We start from the raw sequence: 26,299 nt of genomic DNA on the forward strand, positions 1-26,299 counted from the left end.
CATGCAATCAGACTCTACAACTCCTCCCTTGGGGGGAGGAGGAAATAGGGCAGAGAGGACAATACATACATACATACTTACATAGATACATACAGTCATACATACATACATACATACATACATACATACATACATACAAACATACATACAAACATACATACAGTCATACATACATACATACATACATACAGCACATACACGTACACACCTGGACTTACATTAATACCTGGTCACTTTATAAATTTAACACTGACACTTTGATAATAATTGATGGTCTTTTTGTCTTTATTTGACGAATGTTCTTATTTTTATTATAAGTAGGCTATTGTTATTTTGTTGTCTTTATACCGTCTTTTTAATAAAAAAAAAAATTCTTGCTCAAACTGCTGCTGGAATTTTCTATTTCCTCGCGGGAGTCTTCCCAAAAGGAACAATAAAGAGAAGTCTCAGTCTAAGTCTAGGGAGCTGGTGCAAGGCAGACCTGAGGCAGTTCTCTTAGGGTTGGTAGAAATAATCTCAGAATTCGGAAGTTAAATTTAGAACTCAAACAGCATTTTTAACGTGGCCCTTTCTGTAACTTATTGTTCCTGATTAATAGAATTACCTAAACCAAAAGACAAATGAACTGAGTGTTTCTCTCCAGGCTGCAACCATTTACTCTTGGCATTTTTGTTGTTTATGTGACAAATGACATGCACCTACTTGCCTGGTCGGTAGAGGGCGTCGCGTTCCTTCACAACTTGAAGTGTGTCTGTGTCCAGCCACCAGGCACATGTTTCCCTGCCTTTCATGTTTCCTCTCACTCTGTTCAAACCTCCGAGAGGGAAAAGAGACCGTCCCAGTGTGCGCTGCCCTCTCTGCACGCCGCCAGCAGGCTGATCGCTGTCTGCTGCTCCGCACTAAGTCCTGGAAAATATCCTGCTGAGCCACGTAAACAACGGGTCTTTCATTATATAACCAGTGAGAGACAGGACTGCATCAGATTTCCAGTACTGGTCCAGGAGATGTCCTGCAAGCAGACTATGGTGAGCGCCAATTTTTCTAATCTTTTCTAATCTCCCCCCCCCATCATGCAGCACTGCAGCCCGAATATGTGTCAGTATTAGGGTTTGTTATGGTCCATTATGATGCTATGTGTAAAACTTTCTTCTAACCATACCTGGATAAATCAACTTTAAGAAATGCTTGACTGTAGATTAAAGCTTGTAAAGTATAGACATAGTGCTGCTCTCATAGACTGTTAGCCCCTAAATCAGGGTTAATCCTTACCGTTTGTTTTCACTGTTGACTGGCGATTGGCAGTATATTTGTGTCTGTGTGTGAGAGACAAAAGAGAAGAAAAAAGAGACTGATGTATTAACAATGATTTTAATTGTTGTTGTGCCATTTATGTCCTGTCACTTTGCAGTTATGGTGGTCTCCACTGCAAGGTATTGAATAGTGTTTGGCCTGCACGACTGTAAATGTTTGGGTTGAAGCTCGCAGTACCAGAGTCTCTTTTGATGCACAGGAGTTTGGGGACAAAAGATGTTTTCTGTGTGTGAGAGACCATGAGTGACTGAGTGATTGTGTGTGGGTGGAGGGGGAGACACCGGCCTAGTCTAAGGGACTGCCAGGCTGTTGTCGTGGAGACCAGAGGCCACAGGTGACCTCTGACCTGAGGACTCATGGAGCTTTGCAGGAAAAGTCCTTTGAGTGTGGTGGCTGAGGGTGCGTGCTGACGTAAGTGAAGGAGCAGGTCTGACAACAGAGAGACAATGGATGTGTGATCTGTTGTTGGAGACTACGTGGAAACCATTCCTGTCATTAAGGGATGGATTATTGGAGAATTCAAAGAGGTGATAATGGGTGATAAACTGCGGTCTCTGCTGGTGTATATGACTGATCACTGCATGGCAATCACTGAGACATCTTAAGTATTGTTTAGGGTTCAAGTCATCGCCCAAAAATGCATTTCTCCATCTCAGCCAGCCCACTTCTTTGTGACACAGAGCTGACTGAGGGGTGAGATTTTGCAATCAGTTCTCCGTTATCATCAACTGCAAAAACAAACCAAAACAGATCTAATAGTGCAGTGTTAGCTGGAGTTGTGTGAGGTCAGGGTTGACTGTGAGATTACAGTTTAGAGGGTCAGTTTTCCCAAATCCCACATAGTTTGTTTTTACCTCAGTGGTATCTATCCACGCAGATAGCTTTTGGTTTTTTTGAGTTATTAGTGAGTTAAATGGATGGAACTAAACCAGAAATGAAATGCAATGGATGAGCAGGAAAATAAATTGGTCACAGCACCGAAATGCAGACAAATTGTGGATATTGATTATTGGCACGCAGATCACGAGTTCAAGCAAGTTCCCCCCTGATCCCACCTCATTGGCTCTACACTGAGCTTTGTCGATCTCAATTGAAGACAGATTCTGCAACTGCATGGCCTATTTCTCCCTTAAAGTGTTTTCAGAAACGTTTTGGTGAACTGTTTCAGTAAAAGTTGCCATGACAGTCTGGCTTTGAATTTCCGGAGAAACCAGACCCATGTGACACGTTTGTCCAATCAGCTGCCGTCAAAAGTCGGCTTCGCTTCGGTGTGTTCTGAGGCACTTTTTTTTGGCCAACTCAGGGAGGCAGTCTCAGTCCAACTGCTGTTTCTGCCAATGGTCAACCAATCTCGTTGGTGTATCACAGCCATTAAAGGGTGCAGTAAAATAAAGTGTTGCAGCAGATTTGGCCTCTACTTGCTTAGCCGATTACTCGATCAGTGAATCTACAGAAAACTTGAACAGCGCAGCATAGCATGACAACATGATCGGAGCTCACGAGCAGACTGTCATTGGCACTGCAATAGAGACCCCTCGGCTCGGATTGGTTATTTTATTATTCCATTAGGAGCACCAAGAAAAGACTGAGGAATGTGATTTTTTTTTACAGATGACTACTGTCAGAATATAGTGACACTTTCATCAAATATGATTTTTTTATGAAAGTTACCAAATTAAGCTTTAAAAGAAAAAAATCTAAAGTTTTTTTAATCTTAAAAAAGAGGTGACAATGATTATTGCCACGTTATCATCGTTTCGATATTAGATCAAAAGTAGCATGATGCTTGATTTGATCAATATTGCAAAGCCCATCAGCTCATCGGGAGATTTTTGACGACAACCCATTAGCACATTCTGTCTTTCTGCTGCTCTTCTCTCAGAAGAATCAGCCAAACAGCCAATGTGATGTCTTCGTTCAGCTGTTTGAGCTCCCACGGGGCTGACACTCCCCTGTGTGTGCGCGCGTGTGCGTGTGTGTGTGTGTGTGTGTGTGCGTGTGCGTGTGTGTGTGTGTGTGTGTGTGTGTGTGTGTGTGTGTGTGTGTGTGCGCGTGCGTGTGTGCGTAAATGTGTCTTCTTAAAGTACTGGCAGCTGATGAAACACTAATTCTGCTGATCGGTAAGATGTCTGCTGACCATTTGCTTCTTGTTGCCTGACCTAAAGAGAGGAGGATGCAAACTCCTCTCCCTCAAGCACAGTACGTCTGTCTTCCCACAGCATGATGTAAGTCCCGATGTAAAGCTTAAATAAAGGGTGCAGCTAAATTCTTGTCAAGTCAGAGCCCAATAAACCCAACATCTACACTGTGAACTACAGCACAATACACTGCTAGGCTTTTACTCGCTGTGTAGCATGTAAGTGCATAGCAGGTCAGTCATGCATACTGCAGTCTAGCAGATAGTGTAGCGGGGAGAGCTTATCCATAATGGCACTGTGTTGGTTGACAGAGATTTCCCCTCAGGCCAGCCTGCTAATCAAACACTAATCAGCCCTTCTCCTACACTTTGAGTTCGGTCTGTCTCCCTTCCTCAGCTCAGTTTTCCTCAGATTCTTCTCTCCTTGCTCCCCATTTTCTCATTGTTTGCTCTTAATCTTGGGCTCATCCAATTACCTTATTCCGTCCCTCCTGTCTGCCCTCATCTCATAGACTCTCTTAATAGACAAGGCCATGCCTGATCGCTCTGAAGAGAAAGTGACATGATGTTACACTTAGAGCTTTCACTCCATGGTCATCCCTCTGCCTGTGGCTAGCCTGATCCGCTCTCTGGGCCGTCTGTTGCCGCGATTAAAGCCTAGTCCGGTTAAGAAAATCACTGGGGGGCTTGGCCTGGGTGTGTGAGGCCGCCTGTCTAGATTCTGCCACTGTTGGATATAAGGCTGTTTAGGTATAAGCTGTCACAGTAAATTGTACTAGTTTGCATGGCATTCATTTCAGTATAATCAAAAGTGCCAGAAAATATTTTTTATATAATCCTGCTCTAGATGATCAGTTGTTTAACCAAATTAACCACACAAACATGCTGTTATCCTCAGTCTTGGGTGAGCCTCAGTAAAACATTAATAGGTCAAGTTGCAGGGACCGCAGGCTTTAATTAAATTATTTTCCAAGTGCCAATACAAAGCACACACCCAAGTTAATCATTATTAACCAAGTTACAGGTGTTTCCTTTCAGCTGAAGATTGATCTTTGAAAGTATGTTTCCATTCCTGACATTTCCTCTTGACAGATTTAAATTAAAATATAATATAAAAACTACTTTTCTTAAAGACACTGGAAAACTAATCAATATTTTTATGTTGCTCAGTTGACTGTGTGTAATTGGAAGAGAGTTGCTTATAGCAATGAACCAATGAGAATTATCACCCAGCTCTGCAGTTATTTTTAGCTCTAGCTTTTTAGCATCTTTCAGCTCATTGTTTTGGTTTTACAGTCTGCAACTTTACAGCTTTGGTTTTGGCAAGCACTGTTTTCATCAAAACCGTCACTGGTATTCTACCTGCCCAGCTACCATTGCCAGAAACAAAGTTAACAACCAGCACATTAGTGCAGCATTTAGCATTTAGTTCCCCCAGAAGTTGGAGGAGACCAAACCAGAGCCAAAGGGAGAGTGAATACTGAAATGTTTGCTAACACCTTAGTCATAACAACTTTATGATAATATCTTAGTGTTTGCAGCTTGTTCCGATTGCCCCAAGAGGCCAAAATAAATACTATTTCTAAACAAGTAAGCATACAGTTGGTGGGGTATTTTTAATATTTTTGGGTCAAATATAGATATTGTCAAGATCTATGGGTGTCACTGACTAAAGAAGCAGTAGATACGGCAGGTTAAGGCAGGAAAACCAAGCCTATTAAAATACTCTGATCATAAAATAACAACTGAAAGGCAAACATCACAGATCCCTGATATAGGACAGCGTGCATGCATCTTAGCAAAAGAAAATTTTCTCTGCTTTCTTTGTCTAATCCAAAGAGGTCAGACCGTTTAGAGACACTTTAAATATGAAATCTCTGCTTTCTACATTAATTAGATAAGCATTGTTGTTGTGTAGCCAAACCTTTGATTTTTACATTCATTTTTAGATGAAGACACATTATCTGCCAGAAAACTTTTCAAAACACAACACTTATAGAATGTACAGAACATCACAGATTAAGTGTAAGTGTGAGTATGCATGGGTGGATTTGGCATAATGAGGAGCTTGCTTGGTGGCCCACATGCTTATTTCTATCAATCAAAAGCTCTTCTGCTGCCAGATGAACCTGGCATACATATTTTTTAATTTAAGCATGGCAAAGTACTCTGTGTCCTGTATTTCCTGGGTTGTTACTGACTGCGTGGTTGGTTGACCCGCCACCTGACTGCTGAACAATAGTTTAATTCTCATGGGACAAGCGGCACCCCCTGACCTTTGGAGGTGAGAGGTCTGAGAGTGTAGGAGGGTGGGCAGACCCCATGCTGTGGCCTTTGTCTATAAATGTCACCAACTCAGAGGGCACACGGAAATAGCCGCTAACTGGGGCAGAATCTCAATCTGGAGCTATGGTCTTGTCAACAAATGTAGCCTATATTCCCTGTGAGTTAGGCCAGCTTTATCGTTTTCTTGTGTTTTTATTGATCGGGCTTATCTCCCAGTGAGGAGAAGCGCCCTCGCTCACCTGCCTTCTACAGAGACCAGCAGAAATGGTGAGTGTTTGTGTGTGTGTGTGTGTGTGTGTGGATTGTGTGCATGCAGAGTAATTGTCCCTTATCTCTTTTATTTAGTCTGAAGGGTTGTAGCGTTGCAGAGCAAAAGGCCATAAAGTCGAAGCCCTCCTTTGCGAGTGGGCATTGTTGTTTATTTATATTTGCGTGTAAGTAGCAGTTGTCAAGGCAGCCGCAGCTCTGTTCTCTTCGACAGCATTTCAGTTTGCTGTCACATCCTATTCTTTTACATGATATCAATATCATATAATATAATCATATATATGATCATATAATCAATAATAATATTTCAGTTGGAAGTCTTTGGCGATTAGACTCCATTGCTATACGAATATCTGGTATATCTATATAGGGGTAGAGAACCATCAGACCCCAAGATGGAAACTAGACACCGATGGTGGCGACGAAGGAGAAGGAAGACCAGACCGAAGGAGGCTCCGGACCGGTTAGCTGGAGTAGGATACTGGAGGTGGAAGGGGGGGGCTTGCACTCTTTGCCTGCAACGACAGCTGAATAGCACAGGGAGAAACAGAATATTTAAAGCAGGGTTGTGACTCTGTGATTGGCCCTTGCCATTTGTGCATGATTCTGATTGGTTAAGCAGGAAGGTGAACGCCTCCACCAGCTGATTCTATTTAGAAAGAGAGCATTGATTAAATTAGGTCATCCTGAAAAAATTTACACTGAGCTATATTTAAATCAGGAGAGACTAGTTGTACAGAAACATCAGCAGAAAAGTACATTTATTAGGATAACAGCTGAATTGATTTAGGAGTGTACTGATTAAAAGGTTAAAAGGTTAGGTTTTCCTGAAAGAATTTACGCTGAGCTACATAATATTAAACAAAACTAAGTTCATGATATTTGGAAATTTTTAAAAATCCATCATGAAGCAAATATCATGATAGAAAATGTGGCTATAGAGTTTATGAAAGCTAACTTTTAGGAGTGATTATAGACCACAAGTGAAAACCGGCAGCTGATTGGACAAAAAATGTCACGTGGGTCTTGTTTCTCTGGAAATTCAAAGCCAGACGGCTTGTTCAGAATACAATCTCATATTTTATTATGTTTTGCTCACCAAAACGTGTCTCTGTAAGGATTTAAGCAAGAAAAAGGCCATGCAGTCTTCATTTTACATCGACAAAGCTCAGTTTTAAAAAAATGTGCCGGATTTTTAGAGACTCTAGTGACGCTCATCCCGCTCCTCGTTTCCGGGTTTGTACTCCCTCCAATCAGATTGGTCATTTGAGTTTGACTGCCGGCAGTGCCCACCTTCTGCCTGAGCATGTCAGGTCAGCCAAAATGTCACGGAACATACGGAACAGACTCAAGTCACCAACCTCGCCAGACTGTTTGACGGCTGATTACCGGGTTGGTGTGTCAGGGCCCTTGGAGCTTGGTTAGCTGTTTCATTATTTTTCCAGTATTTGTGCTAAACTAAACTATGAAAAGCTACATGTATGCTGGTTCTAGTTTAAGATTTACCATACAGACATGAGAGTCATCTAACTTACCCCACATGTCAAACTATTCCTTTAAGAATGGAAGTCTCTTATTTTATGTGAAATCTGTCTCTGTGATACTATCTTCTTGAAATCCCAACTGATAGAATTTGAAAATGTCATGTCATGTCTTTCTTAAAGAAATGACAGACACACCAAGCTCAGGGGCGTGTCTTATCAAGGATTATGTTATTTCTCAAGATCCAGACATCCCTCATGCCTCCCATAGGTGATTCAAGTAATGTTATTGTCCAGAGAGCTTAGGCAGAGGAAATGAGTCTAGCTTGGGTTGTTGTCTCGTCTAGTTGACTGGTCAGACAGGTACAGTATTGCAAGCAGGCCGTGACTCGTCCTTCTTTGTTGTTTCTGCTTGTCTTTCCTTTTATGGACCTCCACATTCCTATTCTCTTTTTGCTCTGTCCTTCCCTTTTGCTGCTGCAGCCATTTTTCCATCCATACACACACGCATGCACCACCTCTACACCTCCTCAAGGTTCCCAGATCATTCTTGTTGGCGTTGCTCTGCCGGCCAGCTCAGACTTACATCTGAGAATCTGTGGAATCTGAGACTGGATATGCCTGTGGGGCCCAGAGGTAATGACAGGGGTAAAGACAGCGGCACCTGCTCAAGTGTTAGCCTGGGCTACCTAGCTTTGATGGGGTTATCCCCTCCTTTCATTTTCTAGCAGATTTTCTTCAAATTGCATTTAGCAGGCCAAAGAGCACCACAAAACAGCACATTCTTGCTTTGGAATGTCCTTAATAGCGCGCCAGTTGCCACATTGTACATCTCTGGTTGGCAAGGTGCTTTATTAGCTGGGATTCCTGTGTGCCCACCTATTGGTGCCAGCTTTAGGAAGTTCAGATATCTCCTTCACTCCTCTCAGCTCCGCGGCCTGCATAACATGCATGGCGAAGAAAGGAGTGGATCTCTCCTGGTAAAGGAGCAGTGAACAATGTCCTCTTGTCTCCTCCCTCTTTTGTGAGCGTCTCCAGTCTCCCGTCTTCTGAGTTGTGTAACTTGATACGATGCAGTAACCCAGCGTTAGTAAGGGGGACCTACACTCAGACTATAGTCCAGACAATCCACGCTGAGACAACCCCCGCATGCTCTCATTTTCCATTCCTTCCTCCTCTTTGCTCTTTTATTTTTTCCGACACTCTTTCTGTATGTTTCTGCTGTCTTGTGTCTCTTAACGCAAGTCCAACCCTTCAATATTGTCTTATTATCTGTGAGCAAACAAGACACATTGCATTGTTGGTATTTGTCCAGTGATTTGAATGTCAATACAGGGTCTGGATTGAGATGATTCACATGCAGGGCTTTTGTTCGTGAAACTGGGAGAACAAGTCAAACCACACCGGCATCTGAGAGGGCTGTAAGAGCACAAAGAGATGAACAGGTGAGGAGGGTAAGAGGAAGGAAAAGGGAGAGGGTGTAGGGTGAGCTAGAAAGTACCAGGATCTCTCGAGGGAGCTGAAACTGACTTATAACTGCTCCAGAGATCGACCTAGTGATTACTCCCAGTTCCCTGTATAAAACAAACACAGGTATATCAGTGATGCTGCTATATGTATTGAACCTACCCTCAGGTACAGCTTAAGACCATCTTAGACTTCTCTTTAGATCAGAGCAAAGTCATCTTGCCATGGCCTGCAGGTCAGTGGTTAGGTCCAGGCTGCTCCCTCCCATCCACACACCTCCCAACTGCCATCACAGACTAGAAACAGGAAGTCATGTGGCGAGATAATCAGCAGCGCGAGCATGAGACAGAAAGAGAGAGAAATAGAGTGAGCATTTTATCAGGAGCAGAGTAGTTTCAGGTGGACAAACAGACAAGGTAAATAGGTGACTTTTTTCCTACCTTTTCTTATTATCTCTTTTATTTGGGGGGTTTTATGCTTACAAAAGTCAGTCTTCTAATACTGAAAGTACCTAAACTTCCAAGTCCACTGTGTCATACTAGGCTTCAGATAACTGCACTGACCTGTGTGTGTGTGTTTGAATATTTACGGTATATAATCCTGAGCTGCCTTCTGGGATAGCTGGACTTTTTTTACATGCCAGCAGGCTCGACATGCTCTGAACTCACTGTAATTTGAGGCTGCATTGTCAGAAGGACAGAGTAAGCTGCAGAGACAAGAGGAAAGTAGCCTGATTGTTAATTACTCATCCCTCAAGGCATGCTTATTTGCAGAGGAGTTGAATTGGAATTAGGTAGTTAAATCTTCTCTCCTGGGTTAATGACGTCACACTGAGCATCAACCTCAGCCTACCCATTCACTTCCAGCACAGAACAAATATACTAATTAACTGTTAATTATTGAATGTTCCAAAATGGAGCCACATGGTGCTGAAAGAACAATATATATGATTATCGGCTCTGCTGAGCTGTGTACCTTGATTACTTTAATATAACCTCTTTCCAATACATACTTTTTCTGTGTGTGTTTTTGATGATTGTCCCTATGATGGTCTATTTGTGTCCCTGGAATTCCCCTTGAGGAATATTCATGTCTCAGTGTTGTACCCAAGTTGTCTAACAAGATTACATTGGACTGAGTAAAATCCTCCTCATGTTTCTTGTTGCTTTGTTGTCATTGTTAACAGCAAAGTTGTGTCCCGTGTTGGCTTAACACGATTATTGGTAGTTCCTACTGTGCTGCTTCTCACCACTAACAAACAACAAACACCCAAAAGCGCTGATCCTCTGACTTTATATCAGCATGCGTCAGCTCCAGTGTTACTACCTGACATGCAGCCTGCTCGGCTCGTCCTCTGTGTTAAGTGCAGATGGATGAAAGAAAAGGTTTTGGTACAGCTTTTTATCTTTGGGGTTTATTTAAGCTTGAATTGCAAATCATTAACATTAAAGCAGTCATACTGTGGGTACATCAATATCTGTGTATTCCACTGAAACAAATGTTCAGGTGCAGTCCACACATCTCCCTGTTTGTGTTTGTGCTGAGTGTGTGGTCTATTGTTGAGTGTGTGCGCGTGCGTGTGTGTGTGTGTGTGTGTGTGGATGCATGCTCGGTCGCTGCGGCTGTTAAGTGGAACTGGTTCAGGTGTGGGTCGATGTGGGAACCACTCGATTTCTATCTCTGTAATCACAGAACGGTGACTCCTACATGAACCGCTCCAGGAAACAAAGAAGCCACAGAGACAAAAGAGAAAGAGAGTCTCTGCTCATGTCCCCCCTATCCTCGCTCTAATGAATTTAATAAGAAGCTATCTCTCATGTTTTTGTCTCTATCAGCTTAATTTAACACTGTATGGCTCCCCCGCTCTGATTATGTGGTAGAATTATCAGTCATTAAATGTCTGATATTACCAACTTAGTTTTCACAGGAACTAAGGTGCTTTGGATAATAGAGATTTTAGTTTTTTATACAACCCACAACACTAGCAGAGAAACAGGCCCATGTCTACGTCTCCATTTCAATGATGTGAAGGCCCATTAATAAATACCTGGAGAGAAATGTAAGGAATGTGAGTTTGTTTCCTCACATAGCTTTCTCCCTTTACATTCTTCACTCTGAACTTGAGCTCTGTGGTGAACACACTGCTGATAGCAGCAGTTGGCAAACACTGTACAAGCTGTACACTGTTAACAAGCTGAACAGAAACCAGAGAACTTGTACTGGATTCCAGATAAGGGGAAATAAATAGCATGCCATTGTTGTTTGCTTTCTCACAAATTCCAATGAAGATAGTGCGGAGATATTTCTGTTCGCTGCTGGGTTTTTTAAGAGTTGTTGACCTTGATGCCATCATGGAAAGAATGGAAATCTGGGTTAAGTTCAGTTAGTTAGCTATAGGGCTGGTTTTGAAAAATGCCTTGTCATTCATACCAAATTTCAATACCTAAGAAGTAAATCCCATCAGCTGCTAGCTAGCTAGCTAGGGCTGGGTATCGTTAAAATAAAAAATATTAATAATAACAATTTCATAAAATCCATTTTAACAAAAAGAAATTACATTACCTATCTCGTGGAACAAGGTTTAGATACGTAACCCGAGACCTTCCCCCTTCAAGGGGAACTTGAACTGCGTCGGTTAAGACACTAGAGGCGTTTCCCATAGTGTCGTAACCGACGCAGTGTCTCGCTCCCCTATCTCGGGGAACAAGGGTTACATACGTAACCCGAGACGGTTTCTTGCAGCCACGTAACTGGTGCTTAAGTCGGTCAAAATCAAACCGAATCTCTTGCTGTTTCTGCCGTCTTTGTGTAAATCAACCTTTCCTCTTTACCCTTGAATGCTTGTTTTCTCCTGGTTTCATGTGACCGGCACGATAGAAACATCAACATGCTCACTCGCTCGCTGTGAACTCTCCGGACAATGACCTGCTCTGTTCACACATGGGCTTTACACAGACTTTGTACTAGAAAGCTGGAACGCTAAAGTCCGTTTAATGTCCTGTCCTTCAGGTAATGTCTAGATAAATATGGGCTAGCAGTAACTAATGCATGACTCACTATTTCTTGTGATGGTGGAGCAGGTGGATAGTGTGAGACATGCAGTTGCTGCTGGATACATATAAAATTAGAAATTCTATTTCAGTGAAGGAACACACTGTGTTTCAAATGCTATTTGCCTTTATCAGATTTACTTCTAGCATCAGATGTATTTGATTTGGTTAGCATGTTGTTTTTACCACTCGAGGTGATTGATAGATTAGTAGTGTTTACGTGTGTGTGGTTGGGGGGTGGGGGGGGGATGAGTAAAGGGCAAGTGCATGTCACTTAAAACAACACTAAAGTCAGGTACTTATCCTCATGCTTCTAGTACTAATCTCTCTTTAACACACACACAAACACACACACACACACACAGACACAGAGACACACACACATACACACACACACACTCATTAATAGAGATTGAATTTATAACCTCACTGGGGGATCAGCGCAGGCATTCATCTAAACAAAATAAGGGATTATGCAACAAAGCCTTTTTCACACTACAAATTGAAGACTCTTTGATTTTTTAACATAACACCACAGCACAACACAGTTGTTGTTGTTGTTGTTGGTGGTGGTGGTGAATAAATAAAGTCCCCAGACATTATACTAATAATATATTTGGAGGTATAATCCAGATCAAATAGGTTCCATAAAACACTAGTCCAACCAGTCACCCTAGATAAACCTAACAATGCTAGAGTAGTCAGAGCCAGTATTTGGATTCTGGGCGGAAACACAACATGCTAAAGTCCAAAGAGGAAGTAAAGGCCAATGCATGTCAGACTGCCATCACTACGCTTACATGTCATATATATTTTTAGCAAAAAAAGAACCTCCAACGTGCCACATGTGACATGCGAACCAGAAGTCTCTCTTCAAGACTTGCAAAGCAAGCTACCCACCACAGCTGGTCCGCCTCGAAGGAGGTCCTGACAGCTGGTTTCATCGAGTGAGTCCAGGTCAAAGCCAGCCAGTCAAGATCAGGATGTTTTCTCAATTTGTCCCAAATTTTAAGTGTTGTTTTTATGTTTTTCTCTTTTGGATCAGTAATAATAGAGGATGCTGGGGAAATTATGAACAAGAGTTTGATAGAATTTTTTTCATTTATCTACTCGGAACAGAAAGCTATTTGAAGAGGGAGCCAGCTCAGATCGATTAACCCACTAAAATGTTTAATATCGATAGTATGTTAAAATAATATGACGGATGACGGAAAGGAATCATCTTTCGATTAGTCTAATATACTTCCTGGACAGACTACCTTTACCTTTTCAGTCATATGAATGGATTAACCTAGATTTGTCCACACAATTAAAGGGAAATAGACTAAGGCACAAGGAAAATGTGCAATTGTGTGATTAGAACATTGCTTAAAAAACATATTAGTGCAACACACGCTGCCAGAAAAATAGTTTGGTGGTGTAGTATGGCATACAAGCTGCTCCACTGTTCCCTAAAATGTGTCAGTTCTCCCATGTCAGAACTCAACTTTCAGAATGAAACGTCTGCTCTGAACTGTCTATGTGCTCAATAGCGCCTTTTATCCACAGCCATGACCAAATACGACCCGTTGACCTATGTAAAGACTCAAGTGTGGCTCATCAATAGAGACAGTGTGAGACTGAACACTGGGCCTTCAGCTTAAGCACCGCCACGTCTAACCACCAGTAAATTATGTCCCATGTTTCACAGAGACTGCCCCTCATCTTGAGTGTCGTGAAATGAAAGTCAACTTTTACTCAAAGTTCTGTCTGCCCTCTCATTCAGAAAACGGAAGACAAGAATCACCTCGAGGCAGCTTAGTTTGAGGCATTTGACTACATTTCTATGAATTTGTGTAGCGTGCCAGATTTTACAGATTTATAACATTACATGACATACAAACTGCCTCCAGACGCACAGAAGAAGGAACATTGCATGACCGTGCTTTTCAGCATCTTGGCTTCCCTAAAAGGCCTTAGGTTCTTGGGAAAGGGCCGAAGTCTGTCTGCATGATTGTCTCCCATTCATAATGAATAACCTGCTAATAATTAGAGGCTACTTCTGAGCACTCTTCTGATGTCATGCCCCAGAGCCAGAGACACTCTCACACTCACTCATTACACGCTAGCATGTAATTGTCAATCAGAGAGTGAAGCACTCCTTTGCTTTCCTAGTTGGCTTAGCTGGCTTAGTTCACCTTGCTACTGCTGGCTGACAGATTTAGAAAGTCGAAACAGATATAAGTTACACTTGAATTTACATGAATTCATTGTGTGCTCTCAGTGGTAGAAACGAGTCATCCAGAATACCATGTTTTGGGGGCTACTTGATAATATCCTTCTTTAACTCCTAACATGTAGAAAAGTTACACTGATTGGCTTTGATTGTAAGAACTTGTTTATACTTGTTTAATTTCGGCAACAATGTTTAGCATTAAAAAGTTATTCCTCTGGTTTCTTTGTGCCACTATTCCCGTAGATGTCCAGAGATCGCTGGGCAGGTAATGTGCATAATTAGCCTATTTTGGTTGTGAAAGGCATACTTTGCCAATTTTAAACCAGCTCTGTGTCATCTTTGTGTGGGCAGTGTGTTTAGATGAATGCTGTTTTGCTTCCCTACTTGGCGCCAGTGCACAGAGATCCCAGCAGAGCAGAACAGTGGCGGTCTGCCGAGATCTGCCGGATCACGCGAAACGCGTCAAGCCAAACATCGTTTATCTAAACAGACTGCCCACACAAAGATGACACAGAGCTAGATTTTAAACAGCAAAATATCTCTTAAAATGTGGCAGAATCACCTCTCTTAGCATGCTCAAACTTTTGACACTGCAACAAACTACCATGATATCCTTATGGCAGAGTAGGAGTTAAATATAACACTCGAGTTCTTGAATAAATGAAATAAGGCCAGTGGCTGATTTAGTAATCACTCTATTGTGTTTTACACAACCAACAGCTGTGAAAACTAACAAGTACAGCTTTAATAGAGCTTATATAATATAACAGTGTGCGCAGTGTGGGAGTTTGAGATGTAACCTGCAAAGTTACCCCACAAAGGTAAACAAACTTTGATCATAGATCAGGGGAGAGAGAGTGCTGAGGGAAGAGGGCAGAGGATCTGTAGCTGCGAGCCGTGCATATGCTTTTTTCGGGGCTGTGTTGAGTGACCTGCACACACACAAATGTGTGAGTGAGCGTCCGTGGGAGTGAACACTTTGTGCATCAAAAGCTGACGAGCCCGAGCTTGTGTTGTGTATAAAGCATTTTTGGAATTTGGCTTCCTCGTCCTTCTCTTCTCTGTCTCAGTCCCAGTGCTGACCCTTGTGTCTCTCAGGGTTTGATATGCCCCCTCTTCATGCTCAAGCACTCAATGCAAGCTTTGTTTTCCCCAAAGGACACCTGATTACAATATTTTAGGAGAGTGTCCTTAAAAACCCTCCTCTTGAAGGCTGCATGTTTTGTTTTCTTTGTGATTATAGTGAAGTGGCTGTTGTGTGGTTTTCTTGAAGAGTTAGGGTATCACCCTGAGAAAACTTGAGCCAAAACCTCACTGAAAGGCAGTAGAGACTCGAACATCTCAGCATCTTGTCTTTCCTCTTTAGTATGCACTGCTCTATATCACAAGTTCTGTACGGTATTGTGATTGTATACTTCAGCCTCAGTTTGGGAATTGCAGTATTCAGTAACACTCTTTCCCTGTTTCAAGATAAACTGTGCAGTCCCACATAGTAATCATACTAATGCTCAGCTACATTCAGCAGGCTGAAAATTTGTGCTGACCAGATATCGTCAATAAATGAGATTCGTTTATGTACTAATTTTAATTTAGAGCTCCAGTTTACAGCATTTCCTTTTTGGAACGAGGCCAGTAGAAACAAGCGCAGCAGCAGCAGCAGAGGCAGGTAAAGGTGAGCAGCATCAGAGGAATGAAGAGCCTCATCTGCTACCTACACAGCACTTTGATACACTGATTTAGCTTTTGATCAAAGTTTTAAAAAAATGAAAAGGCCGTCACTGCTTTGAAAAATGCATAAATCAAGAACAGAGGACTTTTCAATTAGACCATAACTGTTCAAGGCTGTCAGGGAGCACTGCTTTAATCATGTGTGTGTGTGTGTGTGTGTGTGTGTGTGTGTGTGTGTGTGTGTGTGTGTGTGATTTAAAGATGTCTGTTGCATTTCTAGGCCCCATGGTTAGTTGGGGCTGGGCTATAAATCTTGCTGTCTCCTGGTTTACTCGGGCCCATAAACTAGAAGGCAATTATGGAAAACAACTGGATGCAAGATTTCTTCAGTCCTGCCAGATTTGTGGTTGCAGCCTAAAGGATTTTTACCTTCCTAGTATCTACCCTAAAGGAATTGCTTTGCCTCACCTCATCCCCCAGCTTCCCATCAAGCATCGATTGGCCTCTCATGTCTTACCTAATACCGTACCTAAAAATACTGTGTCAGACCTTGGCTAGTGGCCATTAGGACTGGCACTCTCATGATTTATTCATAATGGTGTCAGACACATACACAATCAGCATGACCTGCAATGACTCAAATCCATCATGTCTTACTACAGAAAGACTTCCTGGTTGGACGGCACCAGAGAAGTACCTAGTTGTCACATTATACTTGATAATATTCATCATAATTAATTATTAGGTTTTTTTCCTTAGCTTGAGAGCAGCATCTATTATGTTGGCTTATTAGGAGCTGGATGCTTTAGTGGAAAGTTTTACATTGGAAAAAATTGTACGTCATGAATATAAACATGAGCAGCTTGGTCTGCTTTGATCTGGGACTGGCTGGGAGCCCTGAGTGAAGTGGGCTGGACTTGCCGTTGCACAGCTCTCTCTATCTGCCTATTTTAGCCATTTGCATAATTATTATAACTTTTGAGCCACGGCAGTGCAAAGCTGGCTTGTATTAGAAGCAAGAGGAGATCCCATAGTGTCACGGTGGGTATATATGCCCATACATAGTATACTTCTGTGTGACAGCAAGAGAGAGAAATTGCTTTAAGGTATACGAGTGTGTCGTGAGTGAGAACTGATGGTCAGGCAGCATGATGGCCCAGTCATTAATCTGGATGAGCCTAGGTTTGATCCGCCAAGCAGCCATGCCCCCTGCCAAAGCACTGTAGAGCAACCACCATTGTGCATTTTTCATTGCAAACAAGTTTCCAAAGCTTGATTTCTTAATTTCCAAACACTTGGAGCAACTAAATTCACTCAAAAAAACTTGCAGCAACCTTAAACTTGCTTGACATGTGTCATCAATCCATCATCAATCCACCATTTTTTGCTTTATTTTTCTGTCAAGTTTGGGGTGGCAGTAGCTCAGTCCATAGGGAGTTGGGTTGGGAACCGGAGGGTCACTGGTTCAAATCCCCGTATGGACCCAAAAAGTTGGGAGCGTGGATTGGTGGCTGGAGAGATGCCAGTTCACCTCCTGGGCACTGCCAGGTGCCCGTGAGCAAGGTCCTGAGCATGTGTGTGTATTTCAGGCCTGCGTGTGAGTACTAACAAAAGTGTGTACACAGAGTGTAGTGCAGTAATTTCCCCATTGGGGACTAATAAACAAATTATCTTATCTTGTTGTTATTATTTCCTATTAAATGCAGATGCCAGCAGGAACCAGTTTAAAAACTCATCTTGTTATTGTGTTTAAGGACACTAATATCTTAGCCTTAAGAGTCACCTGTCAAACATTACCCTTTCTTATGCAAGAACAAAAACACCATTCATTTCGCTTATTGGTGATCGTTCATGTTGGATCTTGTGACAACATACCTTTACAGTAGAGTAGCTTTTGGCAGCCATATCTCAAATATCAGATGTCTATAAATGGATGAAGGTAAAAAACTTAGGAGTTACAAGTTAGGAAATTAATCATAATATTTGTTGCGTGGTTTGAAAAATGGTTAGCAGTAATGTTAAGTAGTCAAGGATGGTACTTAATGTCCTGAAACAAGTAAATGTCCAATATGGCGCTTTAAACTCTCCTTTAAACTCCTTTTCAGGGACTACTACGTGAGCTGGCTGAGCACAAAAGATGAGATTGCCTCCCCCTGGTCCTGTTTATAGTCAGAGGGACTGTGGCGTGTTTGAGTGTTTTATGGTCTGGAGAATGTTTTATGCACAGGAAGAGAGAGGGTCAAAGGGTGAAATCAATAATGAGCCTTAATGAGGTTGTCTGAAAAGAAGGAGGGAAGGGAATATGTGGGTGATTTGACAGACAATGTTGAGAAAAGATTTGGTGCGTAGAGCTGAAGAGGCTCAAACTCAAATTGACAAAACAGTAGAGTCTCCAAGGTAGGTGTAGCTTGGCAACTGGTTTAGATCTGTCAAATTCGAGTGAAAATGTTAGTCATTCTATTGTTTCTTTTCTCTATAAAATGTTGACTGCGGTGAATGACAGGAAACTAAATCTCACACAGTCTTCATATCTGTGGGAAACATAAAAGGCCATAAACACATGAAGACACAGTGTATGATTGCTACATTTGGATACACATGCTTTTCATAAGAGACAATTTGCAAATCAAATAAGTTGCAGCAGCCCTGCTGTATTAAGCTCTATGGTTAAGAGTTTCGCAGCAGGATATTGATGCGACCCTGCCCTACCGCAGAAAAACCACCTCCCTGATTCACATGACGCTGTAGTCTTTTGTTTACCTGTTGTGAAAAGATAACATGAGCTTCTGAGAGCACGACATATGTTGTAACAACTGCATTAGGAAATAGACATTTTCATTTGGGATCTATCCTCTTTGTAAAGACATCCGTTTACATTCATTGTTCTCCAATAAAAGGTTTTTGGTGGAGGTCAGTTTGTGTGTGTGTTTCACAGTAAAATCCTGAGTTGTTCTAGCTGTGCTCTGAGACAGCTGTCTGTACAGAGAAACACAGCTGATGAAACGTCCATCACTTCATGCTCGTCCTCCAGAGATCACCATGTACCCAGGGCCGTAACGGGGCAAGAGGTGGAGTTTATTTTAGCAAAGGAGGAAAGACACAGAGCTTCACTTTGGTCCAGACCAAAATAGCTCATAAACTATTCCAACTGCGAAGAATTGTACAACTGTCCATGGTCCCTAGAGGTTAAAGTATAATGACTTTGTTGATCACTTGACTTTTCATCTAGCGCCACTGTGAGGTTGAAATTTGGGGTTACTAGTGAATTCAATTTAATTCAATTTTATTTATAGTATCAAATCATAACAAGAGTTATTTCCAGACACTTTACAGATAGAGTAGGTCTAGACCACAGTCTATAATTTACAAAGACACTATAATTTACAAAGACCCAGAATATCCAGTGAAGTTCCCAGATATTATTTTAGTTGCATCCTAAAAATTGTGGCTTTTGTTCTGTTTAGTCCCTATTAGCAAATCCAGCTATGTAAATGCATGCTAACGCTAAAATATAATATATAATATAATATTGTTGATAATTTGAACATCAACAACTTCTCAGTCCCTCCCCTCCTGTCCGCTAAAGACCAAAACTGTCTCCTAAGCTCCTCCCCCCACAAAGGAGAATGAGTAAGTGTGTATTAGCAGTGATTGCCACGCAGTTAGACAATTTTCTTAGACAAAAAATGTTCTGGGTCCATCCTCTCAAATGTGTATATTTTCTGCCTTCATGTATGACTGAAGGTCTTTGGGTTTTGAACTGTTGGTTGGACAAAACAGGACATTTGAAGATGTCACCTTGGGTGATGAGAATTTGTGATGGGTATTTTATTTACCATTTCAAAACATTTAAGAGACAAACAACTAATTAATCAATTGAGAAAATAATTACCATATCAATCCATAATGAACATAATTTGCAGCCCTGAAAATCCAAGAATGAACAGTTAGCTGGCATTTAAAATGTTAAATATGCTACCCAGTTTGCCAAGAAGCAGGGAATATCTTAAACACTATATGTATCTATAATGATACTGTAAGAGCCAATTAGTGCCCTTGGTATGAAAAGGAACCAATCTTTGGTTCCTCAGGTGCAACACGGAGGCACAAACAGTTTTGGACCAAATTGAGCCACACACACCCACGGACACACCCACACCAACACCACACAAGCAGACAAGTAATTTGTCTGGACTACCAACTTATATCTCATAGAAAAAAATGGAACCAATGCTGTTAACTGCAAATATGACTTGGAATTTTATTGATCAAAAATGTAAAAAGTGTGTCAATTACTCTACCTGTGTAACGGCACCTCAGGGGCTTGAAGCGTGGATTTAGCCTCTACAGATACGTTGACCAGATCATGGTCATTATGGTCATTAACTTATTATTTACTAAACGGGTCTACATACTTCACCTTTGACTTTTCTTTTCTTTTTTTCACAGAGCACCTTACCCCCACACAGAGCCCTGTAACTAATGGCAACCTCAGTCCAGACTCTTCCTCTGACCCGTGGCCCCAATAAAAACTTCCGTAACCCGTTGCCTCTCTCGTCCCGTTGCGGCATGGGAAGTGTAGGCAGTCTGGTGGAGAGGCCAGATGTGTCTCCGACTAAAGGCAGCCATGCAATGCCCCAGGTGAGACCCAAACAGACCAACGGCCTCCTAAAGAAAGGCTTCACCCAAAGAGAGCTACTTAACTACCTCAACATCACCAGGTGAGTGCTGCACTACAGAAACAGATGCTTTCGTACAGCAGTTCACATGCTGCAACTTTGAAGGTATTCTGCAAGGTACTATAAAACGTGCCAGGACTTGACCCCAGTTGACCTACTGTGCTTCCAAACAGAAAAGAGCCTAAAGCAAACGCAAGCAGTGACGGTAAGAAGGACGTTATCCCTGGCCTCGGCTCTGCCAGTGGCCGCGAGGAGGAAAACTTATACGCCAAGGTCTACCATAAAGACGGCACCGAAGTAGATTTGACAAAGAACTCACTGCCAAGTGGGGGCAAGTATGAAAAGGTGAATATTGTTGCAAAAGGAGTATCTTATTTTTGATGATTAAACAAGATGTTTTGTCAAAGAAACATGATTTAGTTAGATCATCAAGCTTTATTACTATTTGAAGAAAATAGATAACTTAAATGAATCAGGGCAATCTTGAAAGTATTACATTTAAAATTGCAAAGCATCCTCTAAAACTGTAGTATGAGAAGGGCTGAGCATTATTCACCAAGTCAGGCACAGATCCAGCTGAATGCTGCATCCAGTGTGTTCTTTTTTATGAACGATATACAGCCAGCTAGAGGCTGCTGGGGCTGAGTTAGATTTATCAGTATCACATTTATACATCTCTGGCAACATGGTCCAACATAGCCTATTGCCAGAATAACCTTAAATCACCTTGTGCCCACCAGCATAGATTGAGAATCTGCGGCTTTTTGTGTTGCTGAATTTATTGCAGCAATCAAATCTCACCATTTTTTTAGCTTGAATTGATCAACTCTAAGAACACAGAGTGGGACAGCATTGATTTAATGGAAACATTGTGATTTATTGTTCCTTAGCTCAGCCCCGTTCACTATAAGGTCTCTTTTTCGTCTTTAGCCTTGACTCTGCTACTTTCTACCATTTTTGCATTCTCTAAAAGTGGCCTGAACTTTGCAGACTCTTGGTTCTTTTTCTCCAGACTCGTTTAAGGTCCGCCTTCAAGCCCGTCACTCCCAAAAATTTCAGCTCCATGCAAAACCTCTATCCATCTTCCAAGTTGGAGGATGTGGAACATGGCCTTTCCAACGGGCTTCACAGAGCCTACGCCCACGTTCCCAAAGCTGTCTCCACTTCTTCCTCCTCTTCCACACCCTCCCGTCATGGAGTCCCGACATCCAATTGTAATAAGGTATCCTAACACATGATCGTAACTTTAAGCCTTGATCCAGTTCCTGTGAATTGCTGTCTATAACTAGTTATTGCCTCTGCAAAGGAGGTGGCTGGTCTATTAATCTGGCTGTTTACTTATAAAAAGCTTTTTATTGACTTAAATTGAGCTGTGGGTCACTGAACAAGTGAATCATTTTTGTATCAAGGATCCCGTTGTCTGTGCATTGATTACAGAAGCAAAAACTAACTTTCCATGACTTTCCATTCCATTGACTTTATTCAGCCCTATTTTGGGAAAGAAAATTAATCTTTTCTCAACGTATTCATGTTACAGTGATAAATAACGGTATAATTATGACTGTGTAGGTCCTCTCCTCGGTGCGCGGGATGAGCCAGGAGGATGATAACCTGTCAGACTCGGGCCATAACTCCATGAGCAGCCTGCCGCCATACCGGCCTCCCTTCCGCCCACACCTGTCTCACATCAGGTCTTCCGCAGCATTATTGTCTACTTTTTGTCAAAGAGTGTTGCTATAATAGATTTTTTGTTTAGACATAATGACTGTGTGGGTGGTGATTATAGAAGAGAATTTAATTGCCATGGGTGTTTCTTTTTTACCCTAGTGCATCTATGGGCCACATCAACACCATTGGCTCCCTGGACCGCACCGCTCTGGGCCCAAAGGCTGTAGGGCCAGGGGGCGGGGCCATAGGGGAGATGGCGTGTCGGAGCATGGCAACCCTGAGCCGTCTGGCTCCATATGGAGGGGAGGCTCCACCTCCTTATGAATGGACACTCTCCTTGTCTGTTGAGGAAGTGGTGAGCACTGGATGGATGGATGGATGGATGGATGGATGATTTACAGACTGGCAAGTCATTCATGTTGTTTTTTTCTAGGTCCGGGATCTGGAGGAGCGCCTGGTGGAGAAAGAACATGAGCTGAAACAGATGAAAAGAAACCTGGATGAGAGTGAGGGCGCCATCGCTCAGGTGAATCTCATTGTCTGTTCATCACCACCAATCTATGCATCCATCTAACTGCCTTTCTTTTGAAGTTTAACCCCCCATCTGCTCGCCACATGCAGGTGTTTGAAGGGAAACAGCGTCTGTGGGAGAAGGAGGTGGAGGAGCTAAAACTCCTGTATGCCGCCAAGCTGCGTCAGGTTGCCCAGCATGCCCAGCGCTCCCAGCGCAGCCTGCAGTTGCAGCTGTTCAAGGTCCAGCAGGAGAAGAACCGACTGCAAGAGGAGCTCAAGAGCCTGAGTAGGGACAGGAGTCAGGAGGCCGGAGCCATGGCAAAGCCAACCAGTCCCACTCTGGAGGAGACGCAGTGGGAGGTTTGGCCTTAGGAATACAGGGGGGGCGGGTGGACTTTATGGCAGGGAGAAGCATGTAGAAGGTAGTAATTACAGTGGACAGGGGAGATAACTGAATTCTTCTTTTGTTTGTCCTGTTAAAATGATTACCAGGTCTGTAGAGTCAGTAAAAATGTCTCCTGCTCCTGTCCCTTATTTTCCTCTCAGGTTTGCCAGAAGTCAGGGGAGATCTCTTTGTTAAAGCAGCAGCTGAGGCACTCACAGGCAGAGGTGACCCAGAAGCTGAGTGAGATCTTCCAGCTGAAGACGCAGCTCAGGGAGACTCGCACAGATCTGCGAAACAGGGAGGGCCAGATAGATGCACTGAAACTGGTCGCGCAGGGGACACAGCGTCGCAGGTGCTCCTCTCAGACTGCACATGAGGATGGAAAAGGAGCAGAAGAGAGTTCTTCAGCTGGGGCAACAGGTAGATTTATGGATATGTCTCTTAACTGTGTGTACATATTGCCACTGGCGGTGTTTAAACTACGTGCTTTAAAGGTTAAAAGGAATACATCTTACTTTAGTCATGCTGAGGCAACACAAACGCAGATAAGAGTTTAAGCTCATTTGTTGACACAGCAATTTCCCACAAACAAGTCTCAAAGGACTTTACTTTAAAGTAACTGGATCCAACGGATCAGCATTCAACCACAAAACAAAATAACATAAGTATTTCAAAACTATTTAAGCCTGCATATTCCAAGCCTACATACTGTACATAAGGGAAAAAGGTTTTTAAAAAGCAAGATAATTATACGCCACAGATGTCTGTTTACTATCCCAGAAAGAGAGGCATCCAAACTGTGTTTCTTATCAACGCAGCTGGATCTTGTCTGGGTTATTATTAGTCATGAGATGCTTGGACTTAAAATCAGGTTATTTGACCAATCCGGTCAAGAGCAGAGTTCTGTGCACATTTCAAAGCAGCCAATGTCTTTCACTATGTGTCCCCTATGGCTCTACTGGAATGTAGATGAAGCCATGTGAACCTTTGTGTTGCAGGAGGGTGCGGGGGCACTACGGAGGAGCGCCTGCGCGCAGAGCTCCTGCTGGAGCGACGCCAGAGCGAGTACCAGGCCACGGCTTTCGAGGAAGAGAGGCAGACATGGCAGGCGGAAAAGGACAAGGTTATTCGCTACCAGAAGGAGCTGCAGGCCAGCTACATAGAGATGTATCACCGCAATGAAGCGCTGGAGAGGGAACTGCACCAGCTGAGGGCAGGCAGAGAGAGAGGAGGAGGAGGAGGAGGAGGAGAAGGAGGGAGAGGTGGAGGCAGCAGCAGCAGAAATGGGACATTGGAAAGAGAAGTACCAGAGCTGAGGAGTGAAAGAGCAGGTGAAAAACCAGAGGACAGACCTTCCTCTGGTTTGCCATGGATTGAGAGAATAGAATCATCGGAAATTTGAATGTGACAGACTAACCGGCATTTGCAAGGCAAACTGTTTATCCAGGAAGTATGTTTTCTACAGAAGTCCAAAAATAGACTAACTAAGTTAAAATGATGAGATGAGCAAACATTTTTACTGACTAAGACTTACTTAACATTTTAAGAACTAAGTTTTGACCTAAGTCAGAAATAATTAAAGATACCAAGTTAGTAATTATGACTACATCATTTACATTTTCCATTACTAAGTCATAATGCTTTAATGAACACATTTCTTAAACAAAATGACAAGGTCCTTAGTCAAAATGTTGATCTGCTTTGAAAAAAATCCCAAAATACTCAGACAAAGATATGAAACATTAAGTCATGGCTGAGATTGTGGCATCTCAAAAGTTTGACTAATTATCTCATCATTTTGACTTTGATGAGTATTCATATTTGTATCATGCATAACTTTTCATCTATTTTTCTTCTTCTGCCAGCAAAAACATGGGCTTCCAAAGTTTCCTGTCAGTTTGCCATTCTCTCCCCATGCACCCTTCTTGATTGTTTAATGCCCTGATCCTGCACAGACAGGACCAACAACCCCTACAGAACACTCTAAGTAATACTTTCTGAGCTTTCTGTCCTTGGCAGAAGAATCGAGTCAACACTGTAAACAAATACAGCCAAACACCCAGACAATTAATATCCTGATTGTTTCTATTTTGTGTTCATTTTGGAGTTACTTTATGGTTTGGACTGCTTGACAGTAACCAAAGGCTCTAAAGGAAGGACCAAAGGATTCACATGGATTTAGTGTGGTCCATGTACCATCTCAGCACCTGTTCAGTCTGTGCAGAAGGTTTTGTGGAATCAGAGCTCACCTGGGTTCTGTGAGGAGAGCTGCATCTCTGGGTTAAGTACAGGTATCGGGGATTAAAGCGATCTGGTGCCAAGTACTAATGCTATTTCTTTGCCATCAGGAAAACTGTGTACCATACTTAAGAAACTTGAAATGCTCTTTTTCCAGCTCCTGTCAGGTGATATCAATATATTTTGTAAATAATGTCATTTTGATTTGATTGGCCTTTTGTCATTGTATTTCAAGCACACTGTTGTCTTAAATGGGCATATGTCTACATCTTTTGATTGCAATGGAAGCAATCAGCAGATTAGGATACTGAACATAACTGCCTTGCTTATTGGTGCACATACCCAGCCAAGAACAATTCAATGCATGACATAGGTGAAGTTGTTCTCTTGTATTGTTTCTTAGTAATATATGAACATTCAGAAGCCAGCTCTCAACTGACATTTCAACATACTGTGACTCTTGTCTATTTACTGGAATTAAAACTGTACAGTATAAATATCATAATAAACCTTATGAAGCGGTGTAAAAGCAGTTTAGTTGGTTCTTACCCTGATGCCATTTTTCTGGTGTAAATCATGGCTGTAAAATGCCTGATAATAGACTTTTCTGTCCACCGTTGTCTGAATTAAACTCCCCTGAAATCACTTGTCAAAATGTTAGCGGTGTAACTGATGACATTCACCCGAGGGCTCAGACGCCTGTCTTCTCTGAAGGGGCTTAAAATCTCCTCAGAGCGTGCCAATAAAACCCAAGGACATGAGATTTATGACAGAATGAACAACCGAGCGGTGGAGGCTTTTGGGACTAATGTGGCTTTTAGAGGTTGAGCCTTGAATCCTTATCTCAGCCTCTCCCTTAGGCCCTCCTGCCCTACCCCAGCCAGTCCTCACATACCATCTCCTGCAGTACAGACAGCAGGGAGCTGAAAGGTCA

General features: G+C 42.4%; 1 protein-coding gene across 2 annotated transcripts; it reads left to right on the forward strand.

Annotated features, from left to right (window-relative positions):
* Positions 1 to 764: 764 nt before the first annotated feature.
* On the forward strand, positions 765 to 25,888 carry n4bp3 (NEDD4 binding protein 3). Of its 2 annotated transcripts, none has more exons than XM_034884442.1 (10): positions 765 to 1,025; positions 20,332 to 20,603; positions 20,735 to 20,906; positions 21,574 to 21,783; positions 22,131 to 22,252; positions 22,389 to 22,584; positions 22,663 to 22,755; positions 22,851 to 23,102; positions 23,289 to 23,547; positions 24,126 to 25,888. In XM_034884442.1, the coding sequence occupies exons 2-10, from the start codon at positions 20,365 to 20,367 to the stop codon at positions 24,527 to 24,529; spliced, it is 1,947 nt and encodes a 648-aa protein (XP_034740333.1). In that variant the 5' UTR covers positions 765 to 1,025; positions 20,332 to 20,364; the 3' UTR covers positions 24,530 to 25,888. The 2 variants fall into 2 exon arrangements, with proteins under 2 accessions (XP_034740333.1, XP_034740334.1); XM_034884443.1 differs by lacking the exon at positions 765 to 1,025 and adding an exon at positions 9,091 to 9,365.
* The last annotated feature ends 411 nt before the right edge of the window (positions 25,889 to 26,299 follow it).

This window comes from Etheostoma cragini, chromosome 10 (genome assembly GCF_013103735.1).
Source record: "Etheostoma cragini isolate CJK2018 chromosome 10, CSU_Ecrag_1.0, whole genome shotgun sequence".
In the NCBI taxonomy this organism is placed as follows: domain Eukaryota; kingdom Metazoa; phylum Chordata; class Actinopteri; order Perciformes; family Percidae; genus Etheostoma; species Etheostoma cragini.